The 19858-nt window shown below is 51.7% G+C and overlaps 1 protein-coding gene across 4 annotated transcripts in view; it reads left to right on the forward strand.

Annotated features, from left to right (window-relative positions):
* The first annotated feature begins 1350 nt into the window (after positions 1-1350).
* RIPOR3 (RIPOR family member 3) overlaps positions 1351-19858 on the forward strand; it is a 72672-nt gene continuing 54164 nt past the window's right edge. For 3 of the 4 annotated variants that reach the window (XM_061208471.1, XM_061208472.1, XM_061208473.1), the window contains exon 1: positions 1354-1985. In XM_061208471.1, the coding sequence (XP_061064454.1) occupies positions 1983-1985 (3 nt within the window). In that variant the 5' untranslated portion in view covers positions 1354-1982. Of the gene's footprint in view, positions 1986-19858 lie in introns of all 4 variants that reach the window. The other variant, XM_061208475.1, reaches the window with a different exon arrangement.

Genomic DNA, 19858 nt, shown 5'->3' on the forward strand with positions numbered 1-19858 from the left:
CCTCAGGACTGCTGTTCAGTTCTCAGCTGACAGATTATAGAATTCTTTGAGCTAGTCCAAGGAGGCAAACGGGTGGATGAAATTTTCTCCGAGTATGGGGTGCAATGTCACTGGTGAAGGAAGCTGGTTGGGAATCAAGGTAATAGATGAATCCATTTTCACTTTTCAGAATGAAGCTGCTACAGGTAAGAGCACCACCCTTAAACTTCTGCCTCCCCCACTTCCCAGAGGTAACGGCTCAGTGTGGTTTATATCCTTCCAGACTATTTTCCTGGCTTTATGTGTTTCCGTAGCATTTCATTTTATGTGTGTATAAGGGCGGAGGCTTACACAATCAGGATGATATTGAATGTATCATTCTGATCCTCTTTTCACTCAATAATATGTCTTGGAGACCCATCTCCATTGTTACATACAGATGCAGCTCACCCTCTAAATCCCTGCCTGGGATAGTACGATTCTTTCATATTCTATTTAACCAGTCATTTTTTTTGATGGATATTTATTTCCAATGTTGCCTGTGATAAACCTTTTTTTTTTTTTTTTTTTTAAGCAAACCTCTATGCGCATGCCACCTTGTGGACATGCATTAAGTGATGTTCTGAGTGGCAGCTTAAGCTCATTTCTGGTCTTTAAAGGTCTTGTCAAATTACCCTTCAGAGTATGTGTGTTTGTGGTTGTGGGGAGGGGTGTCAGTTTCTCTTCTTTGGGGCTGTTTATTCCTGGTTTCTTGTCTGCAGTGGCTGCAGGGTGGCAGGGAGCCAAGGGGCAGCAGAGAGAAATTTATCCCTAGGTGTTACAGGCTGGGAGGCACCATGGCTGGGGGGTGGGCTCTGCGTGGTGGCGATGAATGGGGCCTTTGTTCCTGGGTCCATCCCTGAGCAGAATCCGAAAGCTGAAAGCCAAGATGTGCCGAGGTGACCAAAGGAGCAGTGCATCGTGTCTGGACTCCACCGTTGACTGGGAGACGCCGTCAAGTTCATAGGAGTTCTACACACCCATGCAATGGGGGTGGGGCGGCGGGGCAAGCCCTGAAATAATTAGGTTGTAAAGAAAGAAAAGAGGCAGTAAAAGAGGCTGACCACTAGCTGTAAAGATGTAAAGGGAAAAGGCCAAGCTAATTTACATCCCAGGAGAAGTGGGAGGTGCAGAGGGGGCTTGAGGGGAACCAGGACCAGAGGAAGGGTTGTAAGGAGGACCGGATCTGGGACAGAGGCAGGGAACAGATGGGAAAGAGGGAAGAAAGGGGGGAAAGGAGAAAGAGTGAGGTGGGGGACCCGAAAGTGGCAAGGTAAGAAGAGGGAGAAGAGGGCGGGGGAGGGAGGGGGAGGCTGGGTCCCGTCTGTTTGTGATTAGCACGAAGCCCGGTCCAGAATGAGTAAACAGAAACTTCCAGGCCTCCCCACACCCCCCTCTGAGGCAAAGCAGAAATCAGATGCTCCGTGATTAATCGTGGAGAGTTCAGGACACGACCACAAACGCCGTGCGGACTTGAAATTAGCTGCCTTCCCCGGTCCCCTTGCCAAGATGCGAGTGGGGGTGGGCCGTGAAGGGGTGGGGCCCCGCCTGCAGGGGGCCAGCATGGAATTCTCCCTGGCAGAGCTCAGAGTGACACTGACGGGCAATCGGCCGCGGCCAGAGCGGCAGGCAGCATCCGGGGGGAACGGGGCCGGCGCGGGGGGGTGCCCAGGCGGGCTTCCTGGAACCCCGGCTCCGCGGCCGCCTGCACCCTGACACAGGCCGGATAAGAGCCAGGCTGCTTTATCGGAGCCCGGCTGGCGGCCGCGCGCCGTCCCCACGGCACCACGAGGAAGATCGCGGGCAGGGGGTCCTCCGAGGCCATCTTCCAGCGGCCAGTCCGGACAGGCTGATCTCCGGAGTCCCGTAGCCGATGGGAGCCGACGCTCGCTTCAGCGATAGAGAAAGCCGGGTTGCTTCCAGGAGGACGGTGTGACACGGCCCTGAATGTCGAGACCTGCTCGATGGTGAGTGCGAAGTGACTGCTTCGTATGCAGCTGCCGTGGACCAGACTGTAGAGGGAGTCGGGGTGTGAGGAGGGCATCCGCACATCCCACCTGGAGCTCCCCAAGCGCTGAGGCTGAGATGAGATGGCAGCATCTTGCTGTGTGGCCTTGGGCAAGTTCTTTCCCCTCTCCGGGCCTCCCTTCGTCCATCCCTACAATGAGGGGTTGAACTAGGTGATCTTTAAGGGGCTCTTACTATGACTACAGTTTTTTCCTTGTTTTTAGCAGCGCCGGGCAGCTTGCAGGATCTTAATTCCCTGACCAGGGAATGAATCCCGGCCCTTTCACTGAAAGTGCAGAGTCCTAACCACTGGACTCCAGGGAATTCCCTATGACTGCTATGTTTTGTGGGTCTGCTGCATGCCAGGCACTGTGCCAGGCATTGCTGAAGCTTTAGCTCAGAGAATCCCCATGAGCCCCTGGCAGGACAGGGATTATTACTCTTATTCTCATTGTACATTGAGCAAATGGAGGCACAGAGAAATGAAGTGACTTGCCCAAGGTCACACAGCTGGTCGGTGGCAGAGATGAGAATCAGATCTCAGAAGCTCTCCACCTCCAGGAGTAGCTGGGACTTCTGTGTTCTCTGAGTCTGTGACTATCCCAGGAAGCAGAGGTGAAGGAGGAGAGGGTGTCAGGGGAGTGTTATGTGCACGAGGAAGCAGAGCAGTGGGACAGACGAAGCAGCAGGCTGATTACCCTGCAACTATTTAGAGGGTATGTCAGCCCAGGGATGGGCAGGGGCTCCTGGCTTGAATGGAGAGGGCCTGATGCCACTTGCTGTACGAGCCTCCCGGGGAATGAGAGAAGAGGGTTAATATTAGGCAGGGGTGGGGAGAGCTGGGGGTGGGGAGAGTGGCACATGCCTCTATGAGGTTTTGTTCCAGTTTTATTTTGCCTTTTCAAAAATCTGTTTCGAATCATTCTGAGCCCCCACTGCTCCTCTGGATGAAACAGAATTGTGAAACACATACAGTGCTTTCCACATGCCTCCCTTGAGGGGAATCACGTATTAATATTATCGTAGGCCATTTGCATATATATCCCTGAAGCTGTGGTGACAGCAGCCAAGAGATAAGATGCAGATAAAGTCAGCTAGTGTCTCCCTGGCAGCGACAAGGAGGATGCATGTTACATCAAGGGCTGGGAAATCCACAGCAGGGCTGTGGCAGGTGGGAAATCCCTTGGGTGCCAGCCATCTGGGTAGAGCTGGAAGTCCCAGCACCCAGATATGGCCTCCTCTTTTCTCTTCCCTTGGAAAATTCCATCCCGCAGCAGCTCTGTACTCACTCCTTTTCTTTCTCGGACTGGCCCAGACCCTCTGCCTTGGGCTTGAGTCGAGACCCGACTGGTGGTCCTAGCTCAAGAGTGACCAACTTGTCCCAGGAGACCCCCTCAGTCCCGGGCAAACCGGGACAGTTGGTCACCCTACCCAGTTCTGCCCTTGATTTTTGTAATCTTGAGCAAGTCACTCCCCTTCTCTCATCTATAAGACGAGATTATTTTAGGAAATCTCTAAAATCTCTTTGCAACTCTAAAATGCTGTGACTCTGGCTGGAAGGCACTTATGTTCTAAACGTGGGTGAGACACAAGCTTAAAGAGGAGGAAAATCTCGCCATGAGTCCCCCAGCGCATCAGGGAAGGGGCCAGAGGAGTCTGGGATTAAGATGGGCTTGAAGAAGTGATTGCTGGCGTGCAGTGCCCCGTGACTGCTGTCAGTGAGAACAGTCCTAGGGCCCCGCAAGCTTCAGAAAAGCCTCATGAAATGCTGAAAGCCCAGCTCAGTCCCGCAGCTTAGGTTTGGCACAGAGTGATTTAACCCAGATGTCTGCCACTTACAGAGCCCTCACCTACGCGTCATTGGAAGCTCAGCATCCCCAGGGTCCCCCAGTTCTTTCTGGGGAGCTCCAAAGGGATGTCTCACGTTGGCTTGCAAACTGGTCCCTCGCCTCTGCCCCCAAGGCCACTGGGAGAAACTTCACTGTTGCCAGCACCCATCTGGTGGGGCCAGACTCCAACTGCTTAGTGCCTGAGCTGCTCTGGGTTCTGGGCAGAGGTGGAGGGAAGGGCTTCCTCCCCAGCCTGTGACACTCTCTGCCGTGTGGCCCCTGCACGGGTGGTGTGCTGGAGCCAGCTTGGACCGGCTCGCGAAAGCCGATTGTCAGGTTTTCAGGAGTTTGGTGAATTCGTTGCTAACCAGAGCCATGATTAAAAATTAAGCTACATAAACTTATAATTAAATAAATTTAATTAAAAATAAAGGTCGTGGGGCTTCCCTGGTGGTGCAGTGGTTAAGAATCCTCCTGCCAATGCAGGGGACACGGGTTCGAGCCCTGGTCGGGGAAGATCCCACATGCCATGGAGCAACTAAGCCCGTGCGCCACAACTACTGAGCCTGGGCTCTAGAGCCCGTGAGCCACAACTACTGAGCCCGTGTGCCACAACTACTGAAGCCCATGCGCCTAGAGCCCATGCTCCGCAACAAGAGAAGCCACCACAATGAGAAGCCCGCGCACTGCAACAAAGAGCAGCCCCCGCTTGCTGCAACTAGAGAAAGCCTGCGCGCAGCAACGAAGACCCAACATAGCAAATAAATAAATAAATTAAATAAATTAAAAAAAACAAAAAACAAAGGTCGTAAGTACTCAAAACTCATCACTTTCCAGTTTTTAAAACTACATGTTACTGATACTGGTTCTTCTGGGGATATTCACGTCCGGTGTGTCTGTCTGGTGGGAACACCCGCTAACAGTGCACTATTGCAGATCTCTTCCCAATTCCATTTTTTGCGACTTAAGTTGGTAGCCCGAAGTCGGCCATGGTGGGAGTAATTACACTACGGGAATTGGCAAACAGTACAGCTCAGGGCTTGATTTATTGTTTTGTTGATTGTCTAGATCAACAGACAAAGTGATCTAGACAAAGAAAGGGAGGGAGAAAAGGATGATGCAGGTTAAACATAAAAGTGTGTCATGTCTCTAATTGTTACAGTGGGAATAACACCAAAAAGCAGGGAGGTTGCACACTTCGCTGACAAACCAGGAAAGTTCCGACCTGCTCTTTGGTGTATCATTTTTGTCTCAGTCCTTAAGGTAAAGGCAGATATCAGCCAACATTCTGGAAAGAACTACAATCACTCATCAATTATAACCATAGGGTGACAACAGATACAAGAGTTGGGGGCAAAAATCAACAAAAATGTCCTGTGTGAATCAACTGAGTATATGAAATTTACAAAAGGGGGGGGCTATTGTACATTTTATGTTTATCTGTAAGTTGTGTGCTACACATCCTTTACATCAATACAATCTATAGTAAACCTGAGTATATATGTGTTTATGTGTGCAAGCATGAGTAAGTGACTATATCTGTACACATGTGTGCACGTGCATACACACACATACACTTTCCCCTGGAAAGCTGGTTGTTAAACCTTTACTAACAAACACACCACTGGCCCCATAGCATATATGCTTGTGTCCAGGGTCTTAGAAATCTTGTCATGGACCGTCCTCAGCTCTCACCCAAAGGGATTCAAACTCCAGGCACTGGGCCTTGGACACAATCCCTCAACTTCCTCCTCTGGCATCAAACAAACCCAACAGCCAAACTCCTCTCTCCTGCCCTAAGCGCTGGAATGGATGCAGAGTCTGGGAGGGCCAGAAGGTGTTATTTGCACCGGCTGCATCCAGGGCCCCAGCTCAGGCAGCACAAAGGCCCTGGGTCCCCTCATTCTCGGTGCCCCCCATTCACGCCCCCCCTGCCCCTCCACATTCGAAGGGCATTTCCGGGTCCCATCAGGGGCAGCTCCCTGTAAATTTCATCCCTTTTCAGGTCTCGCTCCTGCCATCCTTGATTTTCATGCACAACACATGATTCTCTAATCAAAATGGCGTCTTGGAACATGGAGGAGGAACAGCTAAGCCAAACCTATTGGAAAGTTCAGACAACTTTCTATTTTTAGAAAGCCTAGGAGCCAGGTGGGCCCTTTCCAGTCTCCCAGGCCAGCAAGCATGAGAGGAAAATATTTCTCATTCCCCTGTTCTGCCTTCTTACAGGCCTAGCCAAGGAGGAGGCCCAGGTGGGGACACTGGCCGCCTATGAGAAGTGAGGCTGGGATGGCAGGAAGCGAGCCCTGCCCACAGCAATCTTAAAAGGAGCTAAAACCAGGGTTTTTTGATTCTTTTATTTTGCATGTAGGAAGGCCAATCTTGACTTTAAACCTCAGTGGGTCCCACTCCAGGTAACCACTATCTATTCTTCCAGACCATTCATTCACTCGTATATGTAATTTTAATGTTCAAAAATGAGGTCATTCTTACATTTTATTCTGCATCTTCCTTTTTTCACTTGACAATACACCCCGGGTGTCTTTCCCTGTTAGCACATGAAGACCTAAACCACTCCTTTCAATGCCTGTATAACAGAAGCCCCAGGAGGTTGTGAGAAGGGAGCCGTTTTGACAACCACATCTCTATTTTCAAACCAGGTCTCAAACTTTCTTGACTGCAAAACACATGAGTAGAGCCCAGCTGCTTCCATTTTTCAGTAAAAAATACATTCTATTGGCTCTACCCTCAACCTGTCTCCGGAAGCTGATGGCTTCCCGGCACCTCCAAGGCCACCACCCTCGTCCCCGTGGCCATCATCCCACTCTGGACTGTTGTGGTTGCCTCCTCACGGACGTCTCTGCTTCTCCTCTTGCCTCTCTGATGGGTTCTACACCTGCAGCCAGCAGGTCTTTTTAAAAGGAAGTCAGATCCTGCCCCTCCTCTGCTCAGGACACCCTCCTCCCCACAGGCCTGGCTCCCTGCTCCTAACCACAGCCACCAGGCCCCGCAGAATCTGGACCTCATCTCCAGATTCTGCCCTGCCCTGCCCCTCGCCACACTCACTGTTCTCAAGTGAGCCAGGCTCAGTACTGCCTCAGGACCTTTGCACTTGCCTTCCCCTCTGCCTGGGACATTCATTCCCAGATCTCCACATGGCTCACTCCTTACCTCTTTCCATCATCTAAAAATAATATATTATTTTTCTTTTGCAAAATATCCTCTACTAGAATGTGAGTTTCCTGAGGGCAGGATTTTTTTTTTTTTTTTTTTGGCCTGTTTTGTTCAGTGCTGTATCCCATAGTAGGTACTCAGTTAAGACTTATGGCATATTTGCTTTGCTACGTTGCCAAGGGTGACAAAGCAGTCAGACTGAATTAGGGTCCCTGGGAACCTCTAGCTGCATGCCACACTTCATTTATGAATACCGCATTTTAATAGCCCGTGCTAACTCACCAAGCGGCCGCTCCTTTGCAAAACAATGAGAGTCTGTGGAATCGTGCATCCTTACATGTGCCCGTCAGACCAACCCAGGCCCAGGTTCCAGGCTCTTCATGTGGCCCCTGTACTCAACCCCCTTGTCTGTCTCAGGTGGGCTTGGAGGACCCGGTAAACAACCCCCTCTTTCTTACCTGAGTTCGGATAAACCCAGGAGTCAGGCAGGTGATGGGACACGGATTCTGTCTCGGCCAGGTGGCTGTCACCGTGTTGTCCCTTGAATTGAATCCCCTCTCCCACCACCCAGTGCTGCCGGCAGCCCTCCGCTGAGGAGTGAGCCTAGCATCACCCTCCAAGCTCACTCCCCAGGGGAGAATGAGTGAGGGGAGGGGAAAGCCCTGCAGGTGGAGGCATGAGGAGGTGGGCTTAAGTGGTGCCTCCAGACCATTGGTTGCGCCCACCCGCCAGATGCCAGATAGGCTGATGCCTGGTTGACAGCAGCGGGAACGGCCCGAGGTCTTTTCTCACTTGCCCAGTGGCACCCACTAGATCCCTGGTCCCCAAATCCAGGTCCAGAGAGCTTTCCTCAAGTCTTTAAAAAATGGACCTCAGGTGACTTGAATTAATCACAACCCAGGTGAAAGAGACACTTGAATGGCCCCATTTACCCACCCAACCCACAAACAGCTGTGACAATTATTTATAACCAGGTATGTGCTCCTTCCCACTGTGGTAGCTACTATTTGAATTCTGTGTTTATCTTTCCCTTGGTTTTTAAAAAATTGTAGTAAGATATCCATAATATAAAATTTACCATTTAAACCATTTTCAAGGATACAATTCTGTGGCATTTAGTACACTCGCAATGTTTTGCAACTATCACCATCATCCATCTCCAGAATGTTTTCATCATCCTGATTTCTCCTGTTTAAAAAAATAGTATTATCTCTCACATATTTATGCCATGATAATATATTATTTACTTTTACTTATTTTTGAACTTTATAAAAAGATATATGTTGTCTTGTGGTACCTATGTGTTCTTAAAGCATTTTATCACTAAAATTCATCTATGTCTGCATACAGCTTGCTGTTGATTCATTTTCACTGCTGTATACTATTCTGCGGTATGCCAGAATTTGTTTTCCAAGTCTATGGGCCTTTGGGTTGTTTCCGCTTGTCTGTTTGCTGTTATAAACAGAATTGCTTTGAGCATTCTTGCACTTGTCCTAGTACCTTCATGCTGGCGTGTGTCTCAGATGTGTACCCAGGAGTAGGATTGCTGGGTCGTAGGGAATATGAAATAATATACTGAACTATTTTCCAATGTGGCTGTACCGATTCCCACCCACCCTCAACCATGTGGCATTTGTCAGATGTCTTACTTTTTTGCCACTTGAATGAGTGGAATTTCCCCTGGATCTCGACCACCACCACATGGACAGGCCCAGCTGCCATCGACTCTGTCTCTCCAGGTCAGAATACCCAAGCCTGAGCGGGCTGTGGGTTCCTGATGTGCCACATCTTTGTGGTATGGCTGCTCCTGGAGGGGAACCGAGCCTGACAGCTATGCTATAGGAAGGAAAATGTGGGGTAGGGATTAAAGACCTTGACCTGATAGCATCGACCTCTCCTTCCTCCCCTTCCCCTGCTTTTATTTAGTCTGACTCTCATCACATGTGGGAAACAGTGTGACGGGGGTAAGGGTAAATCCTCACCGTGAGACAGGCACTTTTCCACACACTTTACATGTATTGCTGTAAATTCATTCAACCCTCAGGTCCCGCCAGTGGAGGTGCTCTTATAAGCCCCACTTTACAGGTCTGGAAACTGATGAACAGAGAGGTTAAGTAACTTGCCTGGAATCACACAGAGTTGGGTTTGGATCCAGCTTGTCTGGCTTCCTCTGGAGTTTATTCCCCCTCTTGGTAGAGCTTAGCAGTTAAGTGTTGCAAACTCTTCAGTCCTACAGACTTGGGTTCAAATCCTGGATCCCCTACCACTGTGCTGTGTGACTCTAGGCAAATTACTTCACCTCTCTGCACCTCTAAAGTGGCAAGAGCTCTCTTTTCCAGAAGCCTCATGAAGTGCTCCTTTCTTGCGCCGTATTGTATCTTGTTAGCTTGTATGCCCATTCCTGAAATATCCCTGGAATACGCTCCTTGGCATGAGCAACTGACGAGGCTTATCCTTGGAGCTGAGGGGGAATCAATTCCACCCAAACCAGTGCCGGCGAATCAGGGCCTGAGGTGCCCCAAAGCCAGCTGCTGTTCTTGCGAGAAGGGCGGGGGTGCTGGGTAACAGGAGTGGAGACGTCCACTCCAGTCTGGACTGGTCTGGCCATTGACCTTGGCGACCATCTTATTGCCAGAAGGGCCGACCGGGGTGAGTGGTGACCGGCCCAGGCCGTCTCTGGCCTCGCCCATGTGAAGCTGACGGCCGCGCTCGGGCCATTGCACGCACACGTCTGGAATACCTATTCTGGGGTAATTCCCAGGGAGAAAGCATGTTTATACTTTTTTGGGGGGGGGAAGATTCCATTTCTGTTGCCAATTAGTTCTGCTTGAGAACAGCTTTTCTCATCACCAACATGTTGGCCGTCCAGGCTCGAGTTCTGTTGATTAGCTCAGAGTGGGGGAGAAAAGTGATTTTTCTTTCCTTCCTCTGCCCCCAACCGTGATACCCGGCTGTTAGTGATGAAAGGGGTCCTGTAGCTCATTTAGTTTTCCTTGTCATGACTCCAGGAAAGGCTGTAAAAATCATCAGTGGGCCCCGCTGGCCGTAATTGGCTGGAGGAGAAGTTGGCTACCACAGCGGCTGAGTTATCAGAATCCGCTTCAGATGAGGACGCCTCAGTCAAACCTCTTCTAATTGCACCTGCTCCCCAGGCTGGCACAGGGCAGGGAGCGCTGAAGGGTGTCTGCGTGCCTCTCTTCCTTCCCGGGTTCCAAGAGCGCCAGGGCTCTTGTCAAGACAGAGAAGCTGGGAGACCATGTGGCAGGCTGGTCCCCAGCCAGCCTCTGTTGCCCGCACCAAATCGCAGCTCCGCTGTTCGTAGCCACGAGCCGTGGATGAGGGACTTGAGCTTTTTGTGCCTCACTTTCCTCATTTTAAAGTGATGCTCATGGCCCCTCCTGAGATTGCTGTAAGGACCAAATGAGTGGATACACTTGGAAGAGACCCTGACCACATGTAAAGTCCTTCCTAAACGTCAGTTTTTATTATGGACTCAGGATCTCCTCTGACGCTTGAGTCATATGTGATTGTACCAAAGTATCTTAACCCAGTCCCCTGTTGATAGACGTGACATCGGTTCCAATCTTTTGTGATTGCAAGTCATGCTGCGTTGAATGACCTGTAGCTTTGTGTATCCACCCCTCCCCGGGGTATGTGAACCCCACGATAACCTTGGCTCTGGACTTTCCTCCCCGGGGCCTGCAGAATGAGGAGAGATGTGTGGGCCATGGGCCAGCCCTAGCCTGGCATGCAGACCGGCCTGTGGGGCAGGGCAGGGTCAGGCCCTCCCGAGCCAGGTGGGATAGATTCCTTCTGAGTCCCTCAGAGGAGTGAGGCCATCTGGTCCCCAAGTTTCTGGCAAATGCCTGAGCTGGCCTGGACAGAGGAAATCTGTGCCATGCAGGTTCAGCCCATCTTTTGCGATCCTCTTCCTCCAGGAAGGCCCCTGGGATCTCTGTTCCAATACTCTTGGCTGTCTCTGCATGGATTTAGTACCATGGTGTCCGGCTCCCTTTTGCAGGCACAGGAGGAGTCAGGAAGGCTGGATTTTGGTCCTGACTTCTTAGCTCTCCACCCATGTAACCCCCAGGGCCTCTGTGTCCTCATCTGTATGAACCAGGTAATAACAATAATGGTAACAACTCCTCAGGAAGGTCTTGGGAGGTCTCAGCGATGCAACATTGGTGGAATGTTTGACCCTGTGTCGGGCACGAGAAACACAAGCTCAGGTTAGGAATGTCGCATCTATGGGAGGGTCCAGGCTCACCTCGCCCACTGGGCCGTGGGTACTTGCAGGCCGCAGCATCTGGTCTGAAATCGAGGATAAACGGAGTCCAACCTAATTGTGTGGGCTTGGGCAAATCGTCCTCCCTCTGGACTGAGTCTTCTTTCAGAAATGGGGGTTCTGACGATTCCTATCTAGTAGGTTTGTTTTCGGAATTAAATGAGGCAAAGCACATAATGCTTTGGATCCAGCAAATGCTCAATAAATGCTGGCTACTGCTGATACTGTTAATCTTTGGTGTTAACAGTCGTAAATATCCTCCCAGAAACCAGCACAGTGCCGTGCATGCAGTGGGTACTTAGTGAATCACATGCATTGACTGACAGGGCCAAGTCCGCTGGTTATAAAGTAGGGTCTGAGGGAGGCACTGAAGGAAGACCCCATTTCTCATGTTGTTGACCCCCTTAGAGAGAATAGAGGAAAACCACCCAATATGACCTGACCTGCGGTTATGCCATCTGCTGGCACTTAACTCCATGCGATGCTGGATCAGGCGTCAACACCCCCATTTTACAGATAAGAAAACTGGGGCCCAGAGATGGGAGAGTCTCACCCTGCGCCCCACAGCCGGCCCGCGGCACAGCAGGGGCCGATCCACTTCTCCTGACCCTCAGGGCAGGGGTCCTCACCCTGACCCTCAGCCCCGTGCAGGAAATGGACCGCGGGGGCGAGATACAGTGTCTCTCTGTGGCCAGAGCTCTTGCACATTTCTGACATTTTTGCCTCTTGGGACAAAGGGTGAAGAAACTCAGATGAACTGTTCTTGTTTCCCGATGGACAAACACTCCTGACCCAGGGTGAGGGATGTTTGCTGCTGGATTGGATCGGAAATGTGGTTTTGCCTGGGTTTCTCCCCCTCCTCTGTACCCGACTGCAGGGCGACTGTAGAAAATCCAGGGAGGGCAAATCCAAGGATGACCTTAGGGATTCTTCCAGAGTATCTGAAGGGTCAGGGGGCTCCCTGCACCGTGGATGCTGGCAGCCCCGGGTCCGCACCCAGTGTGCTGTTGGACCTGCCCCGAAGGAGAGAACAAATGAATGAGCAGGTGTTCACTGCCCTCACCTGGCCCTCTTCCGTGTGTCCTCTCCTCTTATAAGGACACCAGTCATTGGATTTAGGGCCACCCTAATCCAGTACGACCTCATCATAACTAATTACATCTGCAAAGACTATTTCCAGATAAGGTCACGTTCTAAGTCTCTGGGTAGACATGAATTTTGGGGGGACACCATTCAACTTACGACGCCACCTAATAAATATTCGCCGTTATTAACACTCCCTTCACTACCTACTGAAGCAGTACACACCGCGTGCCGTGTATTTCTCTGAGCTTCTTTCATTCCTTCTCTCATTTGGCCCTCTCTGAAGCTGTGTGAAGTGATCCTGTGATTATCTCTGAGGCCCAGATAGGTGAACTGACTTGCCCTAGGTCACACAGCTGGCAAATAGCAAAGCTGGGCTTCAGACCCTTTTCTTTCTGACTCCAAAGCTGGCAAGATTTCGAGACGCTCCAATCCCACCCTCAGAGCTTGGGGTTGCCATACTTTCCTTCCCAGAATCCCAGTATCTGAGATAGGCTCGCTCCCGGCCCGCACCTCTCTCCAGAAACATCCCCCCCCCCCCAAGAGAGGCTGTAAAGGGACAGGGGAGGAATCTTGTCTTTATCGTGGGAACCTGAGGTTGTGCTCTGCCTCGGGTTGTCGGTCCCCGGGTCTCCTGCGGGTAGGAAGCTGGCGTGCCACGTCATCCCTCACATCTGGGGACATTTTAGGAGTCTTGACTGGGGGCTACAAATTGAAAAATGGTCCATTAAGGTGTGATTTATTCATCATCAAGACAATGCTATTAAATGCTCGCAAAGTGATTCACTCTGGCAGGTCGACGAGTCCCGACTTCTCGGGCCAGGCCCTGCCACGGCCTTGCAGCATTGGTGGGGCTGTTTCTTTGATGGTGGCATCGGCGAGGGGAGAGTAGGGCCTGGTGGGGCCGGGATGGGGCTCCGACAGAGACGAATGAGCGTGAGGCCAGATGACGCTCCGCAGTTCACTTTTTATGACGCCGCCGTGGAAAGAACTTGCTTTGGCTAATGGGAGACGTGTGCAATTAGGAGTCAGGAAAGAAAACTTGTAATTTCCAACAACTGGGGCTTTGCGGCCAGGAAATAGTTGCTCTGTCAGAGTGGAGAGAGTGAGTGGATTGGAGACCCCTGGGGAGGCCAGGGGTCCCCGAAGGACAAAGCCAGTCTGCAGCACTTTGTGTGGGCGGTTGATGGGCCTGGCGAGTAGGTAGGGGCTGGACAGACACATGGCAGAGAGCACTGCCTCAAAGCCAGACTACCTGGGTCCCAATCCTATTCCCCTGCGTCCAGCCCCTTAGACAGCCCTATGTGGGCGAATGATGAGTAGGCCATGATTTTTCGGAGTTGGGTTTGATTTAACCCACCTCGCCCTCTGATTAGAACGGTCAGAATGTAAGATAGGGATTGTAACAGACCTCCCTTGGGGGCTTGCAGGGACGTCCTGAGCTAACGGCATAGAGCAAGTTCTTATTAACGCCAACCATTGTTGTCAGGACCGCGATCCGGTGGGGGGCTGGCCGCGTATGGAGAAGAGCCGATGCTGGCAGCACGCCGGCTTCCGGCTGTGGCTCCAGGGCCAGGCTCCTAACTCACCCGCTGCCCACTGGGCAGGAGCCTTCTTCTTCCTCGGGGCAATTGGGAGCCCCGTACCGAAGTGGTCGTCACCCAGCTTGGGCGGCCCATGTGCCCAGCATCCAAGAAGCTGTGGGATCAGCTGGACCCAGGAGGAGGGCTGGGGTTACCCCCAAACCACTACCTGCCACAGCTGAGTCGCCCATGGGCTGCCAGCCTGTCTCCACGCCTGTGGACATCAAAGGTCTGACTCACATTCCCGTCTTCGGAGCGACGGCAGGACAGACAACGGCCATGTGGCCCCTGTGGTCCTCTGCTCAGGGGGCTCCAACCCTGGATGAGAGGAAGGGATGGACACGCGTCTCTGTGGGCAGTCAGCCTGGGCTGGGGCCGGGGGGCTGGGGTGGGCCGCACGGCGGATCCAGCTCAGGGGCGGGGATCACGTAGGCCTGGGGTGGGCAGCGCTGGACATCGTAGTCATCGAGGCTCCCGGGCCCTGTGAGCTGCATCTGGCCTCAAAGTCTGTTCTCCCAATCCGGAGTCAGGCATCTGTTGCCATGTGAAGGCTAAGACCTGACCCCTTCCCCTTCGTCCCGTTACCGCCAGGTCTGACTGCTCGGGGGCCACGGCCAGGCCGTGACACTTGTGCCAGCTGGCTGCAGCTTTCCCACAAAGGCCAGTTTCTGGAGCTCTCAGATGCCGTGGCTCTCGGCTTGTTTATCTCCACGGCGCCAAGCCTGGCCGGCTTTTGGGCAACAGCAGCCCCTTGGGGAACGTAATCCATGAAGAAGGGACAGCAGAACCCAGCGTCGGGGTATGGGGGAGGCCACAGGATGCTGGGCGCCCCGGCGGTAGGCAGCTGTGAGCACAGTCCTCTGGAGCCCCAGGAGGCCCTGGTCGGCAAAGTGAGGCTGGAGGTGAGGCTTCTCTGCGGTGGAGGACCTTTCCCCGCGGGACAGCAGGGCACTGACCTTGTGATAGCTGCTCAGTGAGGGCTCTTCACAGCTTCATTCCGACCTACCCTTGGGCTTCATTCCCCGATTCTGTGATCTTTTCAATGCTCAGCCAGGGGTCCCACTCATTCATTCGTTCATCCATTTTCTTAGTCCTCACAATGAAGCTATAAGGTGAGGAGGTTATAGGAGCAATAATACTAGCAGTTATATAGCAGTTATCATTATGCACATTTTTAGATGAGGGAACACATAAAGTGTGAGTAATTGGTTCCCGGGCACAGAGGTAACGAGGGGCTGTATTAGTTATCAATAGCTGCCTAACACATGATCCCAAAACTTAACGGCTTAAAACAACCCATGTTTATAATCTCAAAGCTTCTGCGGGTTGGGGGTCCAGGCCTGGCTCGGCTGGATCCTCTGCTTCAGGGCCTCTCATGAGCTGCAGTCAAGGGGTCAGGGGGCTCCAGTCACTTCAAGGTCCAACTGGGGCAGGATCCATTTCCAAATATTCTCAGCGGTGCAGGCAGGATGCAGTTTCTCCACGGCTGTTGGTGGGAGGCCCTCAGTTCCTAGCCACGTGGGCCTCTCCAGCACGTCAGCTTGCTCTGTCAAAGTGTGTGTGTGTGTGTGTGTGTGTGTGTGTGTGTGTGTAGTTGAGTCACTGTCTTTTATAACCTCATCTTGGAGATGACATCCACCCCATCACTTCTGCCATATCCACTCATTAGAAGCTCGTCACTGGGCCAACTCATACTTAAGGGGACAGGGTGGCTGCCAGCAGGGGTGGGTGGCTGGGGGTTGCTTTGGAAGCTGCCCACCACCAGGGCCAAGCCAGAGTTTGAACCCACTTGGGTCTGACTCCAAAGCCTGCCCCCCTGTCCCTCCGCCCCCCAAAGGAAGCTGAGAAAAGAGTTCTTTCTTCCCCAGTCCTAGAGATTGGCCACCTACCTGTCTGTTACCACTCCGAGTCAGAATCGAGTCGCCATTCACATCTTCAGTGGACATTTCCTGAGCATGTACTACATTTCAGACACAGTGCTGGACAGGATAGCTGTGGTTCCCACCCACAGGAGTGTCCATCCTGGGGACTGACATTGGGTGGCTGCACATTTCCTCACACTGTCACATGTGTATGCAGAGAAAACTGTCTTTATTTCCTGTAAGTGATCTGAGATTTCTCACAAACCCCAGTTCTAGGGCAACGAGGAAAAATGCTAGATTTAGTCTAATCTGGTAGATTTAATCTGATCCAGGACTTCAGGCCTTTAGGTAATGCTCAGTCTCAGATTCCCTTCTGCTCCCCCCTCAGCCCCCTCTCTAAGTGACATCTGAGTCTGTGTGTCTGGGAGGGATGCTGATGACGAGGCTCCCCATGGAGGGGAGGAGACGGGGTCTCCAGCCACGTCTGATGCCTGGATCACTGCTTGCCTTTCTGGCATCTGTGGCTAAAGCTGGCGGCTGGAAGAATTCATGCTCTGGGCCTGGAGCCCTGCCTGGCTGGCTTGTCTATACCTTGGCTCAGACCTCCCGTCACCACTTCATCTGGCCCCCTGCCCAGGCTGTCCACCGCCTGCCTCTGCTGTGGTCACTCAGCCCCTCCCCCAACAGCATGTCCCCCACTTGGGTAGGGACGTGTTGAGCCCCATCCTGGCTATGGGGGGACCCCGTGTAGCCGGGGAAAGTGGACCACGGGGCTTCTTTCTCTTCAACCTGCTGCATCTCTGGGTTCCCCATCCCTAGGTGGTGGGCGGTGGTGTCAGTGCAGCTTATTCCTTGAGCCTCCAAGGATCAGCACAAACCCCTGCCTTTGGAGCCGACCCTGCTTGTATAAAAACACCAATAAATAGAAGCAGCTGACGCGCAGGGTGCCTATTACACACTGGAGTCTGTTTTAAGCACTTCACATGTGAGCTCATTTAATACAACAACTCTGTGAGGAAGTACTCTTAGTCCCATTTTACAGACGAGGAGACTGAGGCACAGAGAAGTGAAATGACTTGCTCATGGTCACAGAGCTAGTAAGTGGCAGAGCTGGGATGTGGACCCAGGAGCCCTTAAGTCCATGCTTTTCACCGTTGGCCTCCTCCATCTCCTGTCCTCTCTGGGCTGAAGCTGAGAGGGGCAGAGGGGTCCTTGCTTCCTCTGTGTACTCTCCTTCGGCCATAGTTAGCAAGCCTGGGGTCACAGGTGAAGGGAGACCTTCTCTACTTTCTCAGTGATTTGGGAAATTGCCATGCCTTTGCTATGCTCATTGGGAGCTAAGGGACTTGAAAAAAATGTTTTCTCACAGTGGAGGCTTTTAAGGCTACTGTCTCGTGGCAAAATCTATTTAGATTATGAGGAACTGAGTCTAGCCATGGTCCTGCTCATTATTCCTCTGTACAAATCTACATCTTCATCGGGCAGATGGATATCTGAGGACCAGGAGGGGAAGGGCTGTTTCCCCACAAAGGCAGAGACTAAAGTGCAGTAATATTTTTCAAATTATTACCTGTTACGGAAATGATCACACACTTAATCAGTCACAGTTGTGATAAATGTGCTGAAGGAGAAACACACAGCAATACGGGTGTGTAATGACTGTCTGAGCCCATTCAGGGCTGCTGTGACAAAGCGCCAGAGACTGGGTGGTCAGAGCCACCATGTCACAGCTTCAGTTCTGTCAACAGACTCTGCGACCTGGCAGAGGCCCAGCCTCAGTCTCCCTACCTGGGAGCAAAGAGGTCAGTCTGTCACCTCTGAAAGGGTAGAGCCGACAGTTCTCCAGGGGGTGACCTGGGATGCTGAAACTAGGGCGGCCGGGGAGAGCAGGTCAGGACCACCCAGGGTAGAATGATGCGGAAGTTCTGAGGGCTCCCAAACACTCTCCTCTTTCTCTCTTCTCCATCCTCCTTCCTTCCTGCCCCCACCTAAGCCGATCTAAATGAGAAGGATATAAATACTAATACTCTGCCATTTACTATGTCCGTCATTGGGCAAGCATTGTAACATCGAATTCTCAGAGACAGACACAGTGAGTAGTATTATTATCCCCATTTTACAGAAAGGAAAACTGAGACTCAGAGAGGTTAAGCAACTTGTCCGTGATGACGCAGTGAGAATGTGGCATGCTAGGATTTGTCCCCAGGTCTGTCTGGCTCCAAAGCCTTCGCTATCCTCCCACCGCTGCTGTGCCCGTCAGGTCTCTGGATAGGGGGCGGGGTGGGGGAGAAAAGAATTTGCCCCAGAAAAAAACTTCAAGAGGTGGACTCCAGAAATGCCTGAGGGAGACAGGCCAGTGAGACGAGCTGCAGGGAGGATATGTCAAGAACTTAAAGCAGAAACCCAATTTTGAAATGTTCTAGGACAAGGCAGGGAAGGGCCCTCTGGGGATGGGGTGGAGATTCCAGTCCATTTAACTGGAGGAGAGGGGGGTGGAGGGACATTAACTTTGCTGGTTGATGGTTAATGTTCCCTCCCAAGGGTATGTATGATTTATGCCGATGTTTTAAAACAAATTCAACCAAGCTAGACTCAGTGTCCCAGGAAGCTAAGGAGACAGCAGTCCTGAAAACTTTGGGGGGAATAAAAGGATGTGTTCCAGACAATTGCCTCCTTTTTGACTCTACTTATCCAAAGCAGATGTCCTCTTATCACAGAAACCCCTCAGGAAGGGTCTTCCAGACACCTCCATCTGAAGAAATTGGTGTCCTGTGTCTGCATTCGAGGCCTCTCGTCTTGACTGGATCAAAGAGAAAAAACAAAAACAAACCCCCAACTGTTCCCACTGTCATATTAGCTAAACCCACTTTGGTCCCCATTCTGGGGTCTGCCTGGGAAAAAGAAGAATCTGTACATTAAGACTCTTTGAGTTACATGTGACAAAACCCCAGTTCATACTGGCTCAAGCAAAAAAGAGAATGTATTGGTTTACATAATTTAAAAGTCTAGGATTAGGTGTAGCTTCAGGTATGGCTGGATCCGGTGGGATGGTAGGGGTGGGGGATCTTAGGGCTGATTTTCAGTGACCTGGCCTGGAGGAGATTTCCTTGGCTGAACCCGTCACGGTGGCTGCAAGGATGTGGTGGTCTGAATGAGTCTCAGTGGTGTGCACTGAAAAGTCGTAAGGGATCATTTGTCATGGATCATTCGTCATGAGAAAACTTTGGTGCTTTTAGAAGCAAAGTCAAATCAACAGAGAGATCTTCTTAAGTTCTGTCTGATCCAATGAGATCTTAAGAATCTGAGCTGTTCTCAGCTCTGAGGAACCTTATAAAGCATCTGGGTTGGGGAGGCCAATATGCGTGCCACCAAAATACTATTCTTCCCTCCTTCAATTCCTGGCAGACATTGCTAATGGATCACAGCACCCTTTCCCAGGGAGCCTCAGACTCCGTCTTAATATTGCTTTGGAAGCAACCCGTGTCCACCAGCTGGTGTTAGAACAGGAGCCGAAACGATTTGCAATTTCTCTCCTAAGCGGATGGAGAAAAGGAAACCAAAGCTCTGAGAGTCGTGATTTGCCCAGCCTCACGCAGGAACTCAGGGACCGAACCCTCCTGACTCTGGCCAGCCTCCTTTCCTGTGGGATTCTGCCTGATTTGAGCACTGAGTGGAGGTCTGTCCCTCAGTGGAGATTTCCACTGCAGACAGCTGCGGCACGTGGTAAAGAAATAGACTTGAGGTCAGAGGAAAGCCAGAAAGCTCGGCCACTGACCCAGCTCTTGCTGAGAATATCCCCTGGAGCTGAGTGCAGCTTGGTGGGCAGGACGGTTGGTGGGGAACCCACCAGTCAAACCACTTGTCCATCCACAGAGATCTCAACGGGCTTTTGGTGCCCTACCTTACATATAATAAAACCCGGGAACGTGCTCTACTAGACACGCATTCTCAATGGGAGGTGATGCTCCTGGGGACGGGGATCAGGGTTGTCTTAGAGGGAAGGAGAAATGACTAAGA

This window comes from Eubalaena glacialis, chromosome 13 (assembly GCF_028564815.1).
Source record: "Eubalaena glacialis isolate mEubGla1 chromosome 13, mEubGla1.1.hap2.+ XY, whole genome shotgun sequence".
Classification (NCBI taxonomy): domain Eukaryota; kingdom Metazoa; phylum Chordata; class Mammalia; order Artiodactyla; family Balaenidae; genus Eubalaena; species Eubalaena glacialis.